Source organism: Zootoca vivipara, chromosome 1 (genome assembly GCF_963506605.1).
Source record: "Zootoca vivipara chromosome 1, rZooViv1.1, whole genome shotgun sequence".
Classification (NCBI taxonomy): domain Eukaryota; kingdom Metazoa; phylum Chordata; class Lepidosauria; order Squamata; family Lacertidae; genus Zootoca; species Zootoca vivipara.
Window position 1 is genome coordinate 29,404,126 of NC_083276.1, and position 15,935 is coordinate 29,420,060.

The 15,935-nt window shown below is 43.9% G+C and overlaps 1 protein-coding gene across 3 annotated transcripts in view; it reads right to left on the minus strand.

Annotated features, from left to right (window-relative positions):
- ESRRB (estrogen related receptor beta) overlaps positions 1 to 15,394 on the minus strand; it is a 33,460-nt gene extending 18,066 nt beyond the window's left edge. The window contains exons 1-2 of one of the 3 annotated variants that reach the window (XM_035118302.2): positions 14,985 to 15,394; positions 8,897 to 9,013 (exon numbers count right to left, since the gene is read on the minus strand). In XM_035118302.2, the coding sequence (XP_034974193.1) occupies positions 8,897 to 9,013; positions 14,985 to 15,381 (514 nt within the window). In that variant the 5' untranslated portion in view covers positions 15,382 to 15,394. The remainder of the gene's footprint in view (positions 1 to 8,896; positions 9,014 to 14,984) is intronic. The other 2 variants (XM_060277841.1, XM_060277868.1) reach the window with 2 other exon arrangements.
- Positions 15,395 to 15,935: the final 541 nt, after the last annotated feature.

A 15,935-nucleotide genomic window follows, 5' to 3' on the forward strand; every position in this document is an offset into this window, starting at 1 on the left:
TGTGTCCGTATTTAAGAGTTTTTCTGCATGACCAGTTTAAGGAGTCCCCATCATCCCAACTGTTCGCAACTTATTGCATCTTACTGCATTACTCACCCCCCTGTGCTTTTTACGACAAGGATGTGTCTGGCTGATTTGAAGATTTGAAGCTGAGTCCTGTTACATAGCAATGCTTGTTACTGTAAAATACCCTGCTCTGTTTTTAATGTCTTGGTGCACATGTGGGCATGGGGGTATGTGTGCATGCCCACAAACATATACGCCCCCCAAAACAGACATGCAAGTTTGCTGCTCACAATCAGCTACCTTATTCGTTCACATGGTATGGCCAACCATGCTACATCCCCATTGCCAGGCTATTTCCTCCTGTTAAAATCCACACTGCTATGCAGAACACCACAAAAGCATTCACCAGAAGCAGCTTTTTATTATCATAATAGCCAAAAGAGAGAATGCACTTATGGGATTTCAATTAAGTCTGAAGAATCATACCATTTTCAGGATGCAAGACCACCTATCGTCTGGAAATGCCCTAACACAGGGACTGGGAGCCTCGGGCCTGAGGGCCAAATTAGGGCCTCCAGGCCTCCCCATTTGGCCCGATAAGGCTGTTTTTTTTCTTTTCCAGAAACCATGCCCATTTGCCCCACACCTGATATCTCAGAAAGCAGGATTGAACTCCCCATGCGGAATTGAACTCCCCCCTACCCTCGCGGGCCAACTTTGACAGCTGGGTGGGACCACCCACATGCCAATCATTTGATGTCATTATGACATCAGTTGATTGACAGGTGAGTGGTCTGCCAGGGAAAAAATATTCCCCATCCCTGCCCTAAAAAAACTAGATTGCTTTAAGAGAGAGGGTGCAGTGGAGCAAATCCTACATTAAGCATCTGGGACATTGGAAATGGTTTAATAGTAATCAAATTTGTTCTTAAAACTAGTGCTGAATAGTATATTTCCAGCTCGTATCAGTTTTGCATGCTCATTCATAAATCCAATTAATCTGCAAATGTTTTGTTAACCCACAAAATATGTCTCTGTGTATACATTTCTAAACATTTCATCCCAAAATATGCATTTTTTATTTATATGGATACTTTTTTTTAGTCAATAGGCATACATAGCTGTCAAGTTCTCCCCTTTTTAAGGGAAATTCCCTTATGCTGAATAGGCTTCCTTGTGAGAAAAGGGAAAACTTGGCAGCTATGGGCATATAGCAAAATTAGGAGACGTGCAACCTTCTAATGATAATTAGATAACTGTGACCAACACTTCAGTCTGGGAGGTGATGAGGCCAGTTTGCATCAGAATCCACAGAAACTTAATTCCTCAAACATCTCTCCTGAAAAGATATCAGCATTGTTACAAACAAACAAAAACACAAATTGTTTCTCAAAGCGCAATTGTCCTTCAGTGAGAGAACTTTCCTCCATGTGCTTTGTTCACCTGAAGTATGCAGAAAAGTGGTATTTCTGGCACGGGTAGAAGCAGAATACTCTATAAATACAAAGCCATTAAACCCCCATGCAGCCGCAACCTGATCAGGGCCGCCTTTTAATTTCCTGACATGAGCTGGCCACTAACCCAATTACCCAGAATCCCCGGAGGAGTCCTCATCCTTCCCAGGAAGCACAAAGAGAAAGTGCAAGCATATTGCATGGACGTCAGCAGAGCTTTCACTGAAATCAAATATCTTTCAGAAAATGCACAGAATGGAAGTGGGGGGTTTTGGGGGAGGGGGGAGGATCCCAGGGAACACTTGAGAAGCAGGGGGCACTTCTCGAACGGTTGTGCTCCACCAAAAGATACTTAAAGAGAAAGTACGTAAGAGAGACAAAAATAACCCATTCAAATTAATTCTTTGTTGTTTTAGCTAGCTGCTTGGATTACAGCAGTCAGTATAACAGAAGTGGATTTAGAGTGTGCTGTATTCTGCTTAGTGGCAGTGTAAGAGAATGTGTTACAGCGACAGACCCTCCAAGTGACCCTGTTTTCCAGGGATAGTACCAGATTTACCAGAAGCCGTCCCGGTTTCTGACTTGATCCTGGAATGTCCTGCTTTTCCTTAGGTCGGACACCTGTATTTTCACTGGAGAAATGTCGGAGGGTATGCAGTGAGCTGTGCTCACAATCTGCTGGATGGAAGGAGGAAATTGCTTGGAGGCTGGAATGAAGGACCTCCTTCGCTGGAGGCATTTAAGCAGAGACGGAACGGCCATATATGAGGGATGCTGTAATTGCACCCTGCACGGTGCAGTGTTGGAACAGATGACCGCTGAGGTCCCTTAAAACTCTAAAATTATATTGTTAAGCTACGCCAAGTAGGAGTGGAAGTCTATTGGAGGGTGAAATTCTGGGAAGGAGCAGCTGGGATTTGCTAGTTAAAGCAGTTAGCAGGTTTGGGATTAGGGAAGAAGAAAAATGGGATTCTTAGCGTCATGGATGTTAGAGAAAAGTGGATTAGCTGTGATCACGGAAGTGGTTAATACATTATTTCTCTTAGTTTTGAATTATTTTTGTAAATTCTCGTTGCCTAAGCAGCTTGCCTGGTAATCTTGGGTTCATGATTGGATTGTTGTTGAGTTTTATCTTGTAGAAATATCAAGAGAGAGAAAGAAAACATATTCACTCTCAAATTAAACTTAATACAGCTAACCTCTTCTCTTGGCCTTTTTAACCCTGTCCTCTTCTGCTAGCTTTTCCTCTTAGTTTGGTGTTTTCTAATAGGTTTCTGCTCACATGGTTAGATTTTTGTTCCTCTCCATTTCCTATGCTTTATTCCTATCTCTGGGAGAGTAAAAAAAGATTTTGAAAGGTGAAGAACCTGGTAAGTTGTATTGTTAACACTGCTTGCTAACACAGTGAGATAAACGTAATGGAAATATTCTTAGGGTTTCTATGCAATTCGGGGGGGGGCAGGGTCACAGGAAAGGAACTCAAACAGGACCTCAAATCAAGTGTTTTTCTGCCCATGCCTGCTAACCCAAACCACCCGAGCTGCCTAATGCAGAGTAAATGGACAAAACAGCATTTTTCTGCACCAACGCTTTGTAAGGTCACAATCACAAAAGAATGACCTCAGTGCATGATCAGAAACATGCAATTTGATCTAAGAAAGCCTCATTCAAAGAATTCACATTTGAAATGCGACCTCACACTGCCATTTTCAGTCTCTCGTCTCCCTGCCCCCCTCCCCCACAGATAAAATACTAGTTGAGTTTGAAGAGCCAAACAACTCTATTGTTTTCCAGCATGCAAGATTCCAACTTTCAGCACTCTGAAATATTTCCTACAGGGTGAGTTTCATATTTTAGAATTCAGAGAATATTATTATTATTATTATTATTATTATTATTATTATTATTTATTCTGCCCATCAAAATATCTCAGGGCAGTTTGCAAGAAAAAAAAGGAGCTATATATTTAATAAAATAACATTACAAAGTCTTCCCTTGACTTTACCAGTTCAGACTGCAGGAGGAGTTGCCTCTCTAGTTGTACCAATGCAGCACATCAAAGAGAAAAGCACTAGGCTATGCCTATTCCTGATGTACTGTTTTTTCCATATTCAAGGGCACTGTTGCTGCTTTTAACATGGGGGGACATTCAAAAATATCACCCTCCACTTGGCAGTCTGAAATGCTGTCTACCAAATGATTTTGCTGGATGTGTAGCTCAGTTTTAAGGTTTTCAGTACCTAGTCTAGACTGATCCTCTCACCATGTATCAGATATATATATATATATATATATATATATATATATATATATATATATATATGGTACCAATTAATTTCTAGGCAAAGGTATCTTTAAGACATAAAGACTAACCAGGATACCATTTATCTGGCCCTCAGAGCTATCACTACATGCAATAGTGGATGTTGGGTGGGGCTATCTGACCTGGCAGATGTGTTACTGATGCTTTCTGGGAGGGCCATATGAATGTTGCAGCGGAGCCAATAGAGTGTTCCTGCTCACAGTCTCCTTGCCTTTCCCCTCTCCCTCCCAGCAGCCACTCTACCACCAGGTGGTCAGGTAAGTCCTGCCCCACAACTGGTTGACTATTTGGCAACCAACGTAGAACTAGAATTGTACAACTTAAGATGCCAAGGCCAAATGGAAGCATCAGCTCCATAGGCATGTTGAGCTGCAGATCCCAACCAAATGGATGCAACGGTGGCAAATCATTGTAAGAAAAAAGATGGTTAACTACAGGTAAGAAAGCTAGACGTGTGCGCTGGGCTTATATATCAGGTTTGACGTGGAAAGTTTCCCACACTGTGTTTTATCCACATGATGTAGCGAGTTTCCACTCTGCAGTGTCATGAGGGAAGAAACTGAGATGGCCCGGCGCACATGCATTCCCTGCGTTGTACTGCATTGATTAGGGCTCTCTTAAGCAAAGTGGCCAGGATATCTGAGAAAACTATTGATTGCTCACTCTGCTCCCTTCCTGCCTCTGTTTCTCAATCGCTTTCTGCATTGCCATAACAAACCCCCAGTGCTGGGTACATCACAAGGATAGTCTTTCACAGTCTTTAAGGATTCATTTGGAGCCTTCCTCTCCACCTCCACCCCCCCCCCCGTCACCATAACCTGACAAAGACAGTCTCTATTTCTGGCAAATCTTGCCTTTTGGGTTTGTGCCCAAAAGGTCTTCTTAGGCTGTGATCTGATCCCTGCTTACTGGGATGTAAGACCCACTGAATTCATTGGGACTTAGTTCTGAGCAGACATGGTTAGGATTGCACCACTAGTGTGTGAGCTCTATCACACAGCTCCTAACCAAAGTCCTACCTAAAGAGGATGAAGAAGGAAGCTTCTTGGTTGGGAAAGGGACTGCATGGACTAGACTGCTGCTCATTCCTTCTTCCTCCCCCAAAGCCCTTGCAACTCATCTGAGGCTCAGGAGAGCGTACCGTACAGCCATTGTCAGATGGGCTTCAGAAAGACAGCAAGGGTCTTCAAGCTTGTAACCAGCAACAGTCAACAAACTTTGCCAGGAAGTTTGAGGGAGAAGAAGATGTTTGCTGATGCTAAAAAGAAGAGAAGCTAGAGGCGGATGCCTGGAAATATCCAACAAACTTGTTTAGAGACTTTCTGGAGTAATGTTGAGTCATGATTTCAGTAACTACTGGATTCGTTCGACACGCGAGCTCCAAATAAATCTAACCGCGCTATGATGGGCAAAAATGACCTTACAGTAACTTCAAAAAAAAAACACAACTCCCAATTATATTATTTTGCTTTGGGCACTTCGGAGATGACATTGTGCTCAGCTTGACTCTATTTTTAGTCTGTGTGAAAATGCCCCAAAGAACAAAACACCAAACGGGGAATCTCGTTATCCCTTTGTTAAGACGATCTGTGTTTTCACTGGGATTTTCACCAGAACTTTATAGTAAGTGACTGGTAATGGGTCACAAGAGAAAATCAAGAGAGCTATCTTCTATGCCAGAATTGTTCTTACAGTCTGATGCGATCCTGACGTCTCTGGAGATGGCAAAAGCACATTGTATCTCTTTCAAAACAGCAAGCAGCGGAGAATTATTTAATGTGGTATTTGGAAGTGTTGGTGATAGGGGACAATATGACGAATGGGATCCCGGAAGGAGAAAAATATTACTTTGAGTATCAAGGCTCTCTTCTGGTCAGTATGGGGTGCTTCTCAAGGGAAGCACTTGGAACTTGTAAGGTTGACCTGGATATAATACTAGAAAAATGTGCACTTGGGAACAACCCTGCATTGACTGGGAGATTGAATGGATGATCTAAGAGAGCCAGAGGTAGGAAGAATCAATGAACCCTTCATAAATGAGAATCCCCAGCCAATTCTGCATCTCTGTGCTGAAAGTCAAACAATTTTGGATTTGTTCTTCCTAGAAAATTGCTGACTCCTTGGAGACTAAATACCATAAAACTATTTTTTCTTGCCTTTATTGGGCTTTTAAAGCCATTGTATTGACTGAATTCCTTTTCTTCTCCAAATAATATTACTGCAAAGAATAATAATAGTAATAATAATAATCCTACAATGATGGTTGCTAGTAGTTGCAGACTTTATAGCAGTAACAATAGTTCATGGCTACCTGCATACATATGTACTGTATATTATCATAGGATGGAAGTATAAATGATCATGCACTCATAGCTGCTGAAAAAAGCAGCAGCTCTGTCCTCTGTTTTCCCCTCCCCACAAGTCTGGTAACAAATAATAACAGGATGCCACTGCTCTGAGAGTTTTCCTGCTCTCTTTCATTGGCTGACACTAGTGAGGGTAAGGAACCACAGTGGTGTCACATTCTGAGTTTTGCATTAATAGATCTTAATGGAGCAGTTTTGTAGGAGGAGACAAGGGGCAACTATGAACATCTAGTTCCAGCCACAGTCTCTCGCACCAGTATGGTGCCTGTATTACAGATGTGGAAATAATGAGAGGAAGTTGGGGAGATGATGGGATATCACCAAGGCTTTTTCCCCCCAGTTGCAACTCAACAGAACTCAGTTCCAGCACCTCTCAGGTAGGTGCCATTGCCTCTTTCTAGAAAAATAGCACTGGATATCACCCTGTGTCTAGACAAGCAGCAGCAATCCGAGGTCCGGGAAACAGGCATGTCCTGAATCACTACTATTAATGGTTGCACATATAATATGATTACATGTTCAATTAAAGCAGTGTGCATTTGGAGCAGTGTAATCTAAACTTCAGTGCTGGAAAGCCTGTATGAGATAAAGAACTGGACGCGAAGTGGATGCTGGAATGAATGTGGTTTGAAGCTGTAAAGGAAAGAACAAATCAGGCCCAGTTCTAGGTGCCGTCCCGGTGGCGCGGGGCGCCAGGGCGCGGGGCCGGCAGGGGGGGTGCTGCGTGACGGGCGCCTGACCTGCTGGAGACGGCCCTGGAGCAAATCAGAGTAAGTAAAATGGAAGAATCTAAGGGACCAAAAGAGAGCTCATCTTTCCCAGCTTCCGAAGGACAACACACCGGTAGGTCACTCCACCACCTTCAAAGCAGGCTAATTTCTCTCTCTGAATCCATCACCATCCTAATCTAAAAGCAAGGTCATGAAGGGTCACACACAGGCCTGAGCTCACCAGTGTCAGGAGAGCTACAGTCGAGAGAGTGAGCGATCGAGAGGCAGAAATTTAACCTCAGATAAGATCTGTCAATCAAAGGGCAAAACAGGGTTTAAATCTACATTACTAACAGCACTAGCTTTTGATCACTCTTGCAACACCTCAGAGGAAAGCGCTATGGCTTCCGATTCATCTCTGGCTTCCGCAGATGGCAGCCTGCCTGCTTTGGCTGAAATGTGCTGGGCTGGAGCACTCTCCAGTGCTGATATCCTTTCAGTGTGGGTTAGGCTGTGAGGCAGCTGTGCTTTTCCAAGTACATCGATGCAGAGAGTTACAAGTGCTACATTTCCTCCCTGCCCCCCCCCTCCATCCTTCCATTCTGGAGGGAGCCCAGGGAAATGAAGCTTTGAAGCCAATCCATAAGAATGTGTTTAATTGCCATTGAATTCCCAGTGGCGCACCTTGAATGGATGGATGGAGGGGGCGGGAGGAGAGGAGCACAAGGGGATGAGCCAAGCACTGTTCAGACAGCACTGAGCAGATCAATAGGTGGGGTGGGGTGAGGTGGTGGGCTGAGCACTGCAGGGCAAAGGAGACCACCTGCACAGGGACAAAGGCTCTCTCCAGCCAGGGATGTTTATCTCTTCTCAGAACAAATGGACTATGATCAAACTTTCTTCCCAGTCGTGCCAAGGGATGGGTGTGCGTGTGTGAATTTGATTCAGTTTTCATTGGAAGGCGAACCAGCGCAGCACACACTTTCTGAAACAATGCGAGAACCGAAACACAACCACCTTTCAAAATGCACACTTCTCCAGATTTTGTAATGCAGTTCTCCAGTCAAGTAATGTGTACCAAAATGCATATAACGGAGTTTGTGTGAGCATAAAAATGCAGTTCTGGTTTTACATGTGTGGAATCTTATAGCTTGTAGCACGCCACTTCTGTAAATGTTTCTTATAAAATAAATGTGTACAAATAAATGGGGGATCAAAGGAATGATTCTTCAGCCATTTTTAAGTGCCTATAAAGAGGAAGGAGAATGCCACTGCTCAGATGACTCCCCCCCTTTTTTTAAAAAGGAAAAGGCTTTTTCACACGTGGAAAATAAGTCAAGTGCAACCCCTCTTAGGAGGGTTTCCAATGGAACAAAATATTAATACAAACAGCACAATTCACTAAAAAAGACAGCAGCATATTGCGGTGGGAGCCATGGCACCACCTGCACATATCCATCAGTGTTGGAGGCCTACATTCTTGCCCAAATGCAATCTTTTAAGTCACTTCTCTGGGTACCTCCACTTTCTGAGATTAGGCAGGCCACAGAGAAATATTGGATTTTTTTTTCAGGTGTGGTACCCAAAGTGTGGAATGCTCTCCTCAGATTAGTTTGGGGAATCTTAGGTTTTCACAGTGCTGGGCAAATACCCTTTTATTTGCCAAAGCATCTTAAAACACATTTCCATTTTTTGTGTGGAAGCTGACCTAGGAGGTCTGAAATTGAAGGTCGGGACACCAACTCTTTTAAACAAACCAGCGAAACATGCACAACTGCAGTTCGGCACATATGCATTCTTCACCCCTGACTGTGGTGTGTTAGGTTTAGATTTGCCTGCTTTTAGCATTTTCAGTCAGGTCAGGAACAGAATTTCAATTTAACACAACCGGCATGTCACTGAGTCACTCAGAATTCGAACCGACTTCAGCTGCTTCCTCCTCCACATCAAAAGCATAATCTGGCCTCAGTCAGAGAGAGGTGAGGGTTTTTTAGGTGCTGGCAAATCGACAGAAGTCATGCGCCCGGCTCGCCTTACCTTCTTTCAGCATCCCCACTTTGAGGCATTTCATGAAGCGACACGCCTGGCAGGATTTGCGCCTCCGTTTTGTGATTTCACACTCATTGGTTGCCGGGCAGCTGTATTCAATGTTCCCTGCAAAGACAAAGAGGGGCTCACTAAGGACTAGCACCAAATAGAAGTGAAGGGTATCATGCCCTCAGAAGTGTTCCAACAACAAAAACGGAATCGCTGCTTTGACCAGTGCCGTTGTTACACGAGCCCTACTACAAATGGGCAGATGTATCCGTTTTTGATTTCTCACTTGTTTCTCATTTTCCCAGTCCTAAATGTAATTCTCTGCATTCCCCCATCAGTTTTCAGGTTTTCCTCATGAAAAAGAAAAGTCCCTGTGAAGATTCTTCAGCATCTTAGTATGAATGTCCTCTAATTATTTCTAATAGGCATATGTTTGTATGCACTTTTGTCTAATATGCAACATTTCTGCAAAGCAATTTCCCTTAACATCATGCATTCTCACATGCCATTTTCATTAACATGCATTTTTAGGCATACATTTTATCCCAGTATGTGTGTGTTTGTACACATTACTTGGCCAGAGAACTGCATTGTAAAATTGAAAGAAGTGCAAATTTGAAGGATGGCTGCTTTTCGGTTCTCGTATTGTTTCAGGAAATGCATATTAGGTAGTACATGAAAACTGAATCAAATTTGTTTCCCACCCCTAGTTCCTGCAAAGAAGGCTTACAATCTACATTTGAAAAATGAAGGGAGGTGGTCAGAAGTTTATAAATTCATGAATAGTGAGGGTGAGGTGGCAGAGGAAGAACAGTGAAGATGAAGACTCTAGAAAAGATTTCTTGCAGATACGGTTCTGACATTACCCTTTCACATATATGCAGAAACACACACACACACACGACAGGTCTTTTCAAAGCACTTTGAGAAGAGAAACCTAATCAGTGGATATGGTCTCGAACGAAAGTTTATTCATGCATAGAGGGGGGAAATGTACTGAGATGACCTTAAACAAGTCACCATCCTGGAGTCTTAGTACATCATCTCTTAACTTTGGATAATATTTCCTACATGGTCCATACTGGAATGAATGAAGCTGGGCTGAGATATGACTTGGACCATAGGGCTGCTATTAAAAGCTACTGCACCCTGCCACTCAGTTTTTGGCAAAAATGTGACGCAACATCACATAGTTCCCCATCCCTTGCGCCACATCATTGGCTGATGTTGGAGAATGCAGGAAAATATTTGGCATGATGATATAATGTCAGACATTTCCTTAATGAAATACAAGGAGAGGAGGAAAAACTTCAACATGGGTTGCCATTTTTGGTAGCGGCCCCATTACAGGCATAGCTTCTGGTTCTGAAATGAGCTAAGGACTGAAAATCACATTGAAATTGCTACTTGTTTTTTTAAAGAATAATTACCACGCTGCCAAAACAGCAGGTTGAACTAGTTAACTCCTGGGGCTTATTAAGGAACACTGTAACCCCCAACGATGCTGACTCTGAGCCTGCCTGCCTTACAAAAGGGTTTCACCTTCAGAGTATTATCTTTTAAGACCCACATCCTGACAGTCAACACCAACGTGAGACAACTTCATTTCTCTGATGCCCTTCAGCATGCTCACACAGCCCTGCCACCACATGGTTAGATTCAGGAGCTTGGAGAGCAGTACCAGCTGCTTCCATTGAGTCTATACCCTGGCATTGCACAGCGCCTGAATTTCAATAGCCAAGGAAGTATCAAATATCTCTAAAAGCTGGAAATTGAAATTCAAGCTTGATCTCTAGTTAACAAATGAACTGCAGTAGCAAGGCAGGTACACCCAGCCAGCCACAGAATCCCTGCTTTTCTGCAGTACATCCCCTCACCCAAACACACACATACACAAGAATCATAGAATTGCAGAGTTGGAAGGGACCTGGAAAGCACAGTAGGTTTGTCTGTTTTGCATCCCGTTCTTTAAATCACCCGTTTCTCACTTTCAAATGCAAGGGTACAATTCCTTCAGAGCAAACCTACAGTTTTCTCCATCTTCAGGTAACAAAAATAAATAAATCTGGTGTCAAGAATCAGCCAGCAATGTTGCTTTGTGACCTGCACGTCCTTTTATCACACTTTCTACCAAGTCACAAACAAAAAACTGCTCCAGTGCATTCATGTTGTCCCTGACTAAAAGTGAGGAACTATGAAAGTATTGCCAATAAACCTTAATGCCATCAGATCACCTTGTATTGTGTCTAATAGTAGAGCAATGTGCTGCCATGAATGGGTGCAGATGGGCTTGAGCAGCAAAAACCCCTCTTTCTCTCTTCTTTAGAGAAAATCACAGGTAAGAGAAGGTAGCAGTCAAACTCATTCAAGATAAGCAACTCTCTTCAAAATTTAGCAAAGTTCTCTGCTCTGTTGTTGTTGTTGTTGTTGTTGTTGTTGTTGTTGTATTCCTCCCCACCCCCCACCTCCCACAACTTTCCCAATTTCTTTTATGGGTCCTGAGGCTGCCTGCCAACAGGACAGAACCACTCACGCTGCCTTGCAATTTCTGTAAGTGCCCTGTGATAAAGTGATGAGATTAACTCATTGGGATTCTAACAGCCTTCCCACCGGCTGGCAGTCAGGCTGCCACTTCAGTCACTGTGGACTTGGGGCGATCTGGCAGCCGGCAGCCGAAAGAGTTCCAGGGTGTCTTCAGGAGCCAGAGGAGGAACCTGCGCACGCCAATGAGCAGCAGCAAAAGATGCACACATGCATGCATGCATGCATGCTCACACATGTGTACGAGAGTATGCCTTGAGCATGTCACTCATCCTATTTGACCATGCATAATTGAGGGGAATGACTTCAAAGGCTGGGCTAGCTAGGAGATCCAGGGCTTGAACTGGGACATAATCTTGAAAGCAACCGAGGACGTTGTGTGCTTTAGATCTCAGAGCCCTCTCAGAGGTCTCAGAACAGAACGGAATTATGCAACATCAGCAGCCTTGGGGGTTGACAGACAGCATGCGGCCCCTGGATTGGCCAGGGTTGCTATAAATATTGAGAGCTCAACCTCTTATCCTTTCCCTATGAACAAGAGCAGAACCTGTACCCTGCTATTTTCTAGCTCCCATTCCCAGAATTCAGGAGTAGGGGATCGGGGAAAGTATCAGCATGCTCAGACAGATGCCAGGATTCCTGCATCTCAGCAGAACCTACTGCTGATGCCCACTCTGCCCCATCCGCACCCTCTGCATGGGAGGTGCCTGCCATTTAAAATTACCCCTAATTTGTACTGTGGTATTGTGGAAAACATTTTTTATAAAAATTCTGTATTGCTTTTGTTCTGACTGTAAGCCATATTGTAGCAGTTGGAAAGATGGAGTGTAAATTAGGAGTGTGCATCAGTTCAAGGTGGGTCACAAATAACAAGGTGAGTTGGAATCCATACAGGCACACACTCAAGTTGGATCAGCAGCCCCCCCCCCTAATGTCTCGTGTCACTCTGCAATTTCTGTACCTCCTGTATTTCTATGTTTCTTTAAGGCATCGGGCTTTGCAAGAAGTGAGGCTGTACAAAATGCCTGCCAAGCACACAGGAGCTCTGGTTTTTGTTGTAGTTGTTAAAGCACAGAAGCAGACTGTTTTTAAAACAAAAAGCTTCATTTAAGGTGGTTGTTGTTGTGTGTGTGTGTTTTAAAAAATCCTACATTGCGCTGTTTTAACAAACCAAACCAAAAAGAGAGCTCTTTGGAACTCTCCAGGCAAAATTTTGGACAGCCTCACATTGTAAGGTCTACTGGAAGAAACAAACGAGGAATGGGATGGAAAGGAAAGGCTGGTGTGAAGCTACAACATTGGGTGTTTTTTTTTAGCGTACTACCAACAAGACACACCACTCATCTGCCTCTTAATTATCATATGACTTGGAAGAACATGAGACAAGTCTCCAGTCCGATGCCTCCCTGCCTCCTGGGAATCATAAAGAAAAGTGAGCCCCTTTACAGGAAGTCACTACACCTTTTCATCCACAATTTGCTGAACTTAACCCAATCTGAAGGGTCTCCCAGGCTTGTAAATTTCATCCACTTTGGCCAAAAGGGGGAAACAAACGTATAGCCCAGTTTTGGATTTCTCATTCTGCTGAATAGAGAACCCAGAGCCTCGTTTTACACAGAATGTATTGGAACCCAAATTACAGAAACAAAGTGAAGAGAGCAACAAACAACCCAGAAGCAGATGGATTTTGTTTTAATGCACAAAAGCAGGTGCAAGGTGAAGCTTTGGGCCTATTTTCACCCCTAAATGTGAGAAAATAAAATAAATGAAATGAAAGACGGTCCATTTCCCATGATTGCGTAGAGAGAGGCAACATTGGGGGCTTTGTGATGAACTAAAATAGAAGTACTCTATCCTGTAACCACTCGGCACAGAGGACTGTGCTGCAGTCACTTTCAGAGCGGTCCACCAGAAAGCCTTTCTCTGGAAGAGGGGGAGGCTCAAACTTATTCTCCTTGTGGAGAACGCATACATCAGGTCTAACTTTGGAATAGCTACCTCTGCCCCCTACCCCACCCCACCAGAAACTCACAAGGAGCATTTTGTTCCATTTTACATCCTCTAATTCAAAAGTCCTCTTTCTGTCAGGACTGAACAGCACTTGGCTGCTGCTGCAGAAGCACACGGCTATTTTTGATGTACGTTCAACAACTGTAACAGTGAAGTGACTGCCAGCTATTGTTAGGAGGCATTTCCTGGTTCTGTAGCATCGGCTGATGAATAATATTACCATAACTCTGTATTAATGCATCTTCTGTCATTCGCCCCCCCCCGACACACACATTTTGAAGTGGTAATAGGTGCTAAGGGATATACAGACTGAATATAAATGAGAACCTTGAGGGTGTCCAATGATCCTATCTCACAGGATTGCTAACATGTTAACAGCTGAAAGCCATGGAAATCGACAGTGGGCCCTTCTTTGTAAAGTTGCCGCGCACGACTTCACTGTCACAAGCAAAAATAAGGGTCAACCCATAATAACAATCAAACATGACAAGCATGAGGATGCACTTACTTTAAACGTACAAGGCCCTGGAAGTCTCAGGGTTGAAAGAGACGTGACACAGGAGATCTGTGTTCGAATCTTCCCCGACCCTCTTTAAAGCAGCCATGGGAGGCTCCAGTTTTGATCAGAGCAGGAGCAGGAGGGCAGTGCAGTATACAAATATTTTTATAAATAAATAAATTCAGTGCTTGTCATAGAATTGTAGAATTGGAAGACTCTAGGATCATCTAGAATCATCTAGTCCAACCCCCTGCAATGCTGGAATTTCAAATATAGCATCCATGATAGATGGCCATCCAACCTCTGCTTAAAAACCTCCAGTGAAAGAGAGTCCCCCACCTTCCCAAGGGAATCCTTTCCACTCTCAAACAGCTCTTATGGTCAGGAGGTTCTTCCTGATGTTTAGTCAGAATCTCCTTTCCTGTCACTTGAAGCTATTGGTTTGAGTCCTACCCTCCACAGCAGGAGAAAACAAGCTTGCTCCATCTTGCACGTGACAGCCTTTTAGATATATGCAGGTGGCTATCATTTCTCCTCTCTGTCTCCTCTTATCCGGGCTAAACACACCCAGCTCCCTCAACCGTTCCTCACAGGGTTTGATTTCCAGACCCGTTCCAGCTTATCCATATCCTTCTTAAACTGTGGTGCCCAGAACTGAATACAGTACACCAGGTGTGGTCTGACCAAGGCAGAATAAAGTGGGACTATTACTTCCCTTAATCGGGACACTATACTTCTGTTGATGCAGCCTAGGAGATCCTTTTCACATGTACACTGATTGCTACTGACCCAAATGGTAAGGATTGCAAAGCATTTCATTTTTCATTTTTCACTTGGATACCCTGCATCCTGACTCCACATTCAACAAGAGTCTCGGCTGTCAGCTCTCACCCTTTTCTAAAAACATAGCAACCCCCCCCCCCCGGATCTTATTTCAGTTATTGGGGAGCATACTACAACAGCTTCTACTTGCAAACCAAAGAACCCATTTTGTCACATTGGCCCCCTTGCTTGCATCCCTTCTCCCAGGCCCCGTACCTTGAATTGTCCTCTTGAAGAAGGCTTTGCATGCTTCACAGGACGCCACTCCGTAATGGTACCCGGACGCAATGTCCCCGCACACTAGGCACAGCCTCTTGGGGATGGCGTTCAGCATATACTCGCACTTGGTGGGCGAGTCTTCCATGATGGCGCTGGCGCAGTCATCGTACCGTTTGCGGCAGGGCCCTCCGCCAATCCCTGCACTGCTGAACATGGGTGGTGAATCCAGGCCATTGGGGTGGCCACCTATAGTGATGCCATAACCGCCGCTGGCGTCGGATGAACCACTCGGGCTGTGGTGGCTGATGGCGTCGATGCCGGAAGATGGGCTGGATGGCTCAGTCTTGATGAAGGATCCACAACTGGAGGTGAGGTGGCGCTCATCTGTGGACATTCTGCCTAACAGCCTGTGGGTAGGAAGCACAGGGACCTGTTAGCTGATAGGGAGGGAAAGCCACACGGAACTGGAATAGAATCTGCTTCAATAGTTGATTGTTAAAAAGTACTTTTCCAAAAGAAACCAGAGTCCTTTTTGTTGCGGACAATTCAGACTGAAATTCCCAGGTGTCAAAAAAAAAAAGGTGGTTTATGTATGTCACTACTGCGGCCCGTGTCTTCTTAGAATAAAACAGAAAACGAGCGAGGTCCCAACTAAAGAAGAATGGCAACTTAAGCTGACGGAATATGCGCTGCTTGCAGACTTAACATGTAGAGTAAGAGAAGAAGAAGAAGAACATACGTTTAGAGAAGATTGGAAAACGTTTATAGAATATATGGGGAATAATTGTGCACGGTTGAAAACGCTAGCAGCATTAAGATAAATTCAACAGTGTAAATAAGTTTTGATGGATCCAATAATGGAATGCTGAATGGTATAGTTTTTGTAAAATATGCAGGGATTTATGATATGTAAAATGAACTATGGAAAGAGAAGAAGGCAAGTCACTG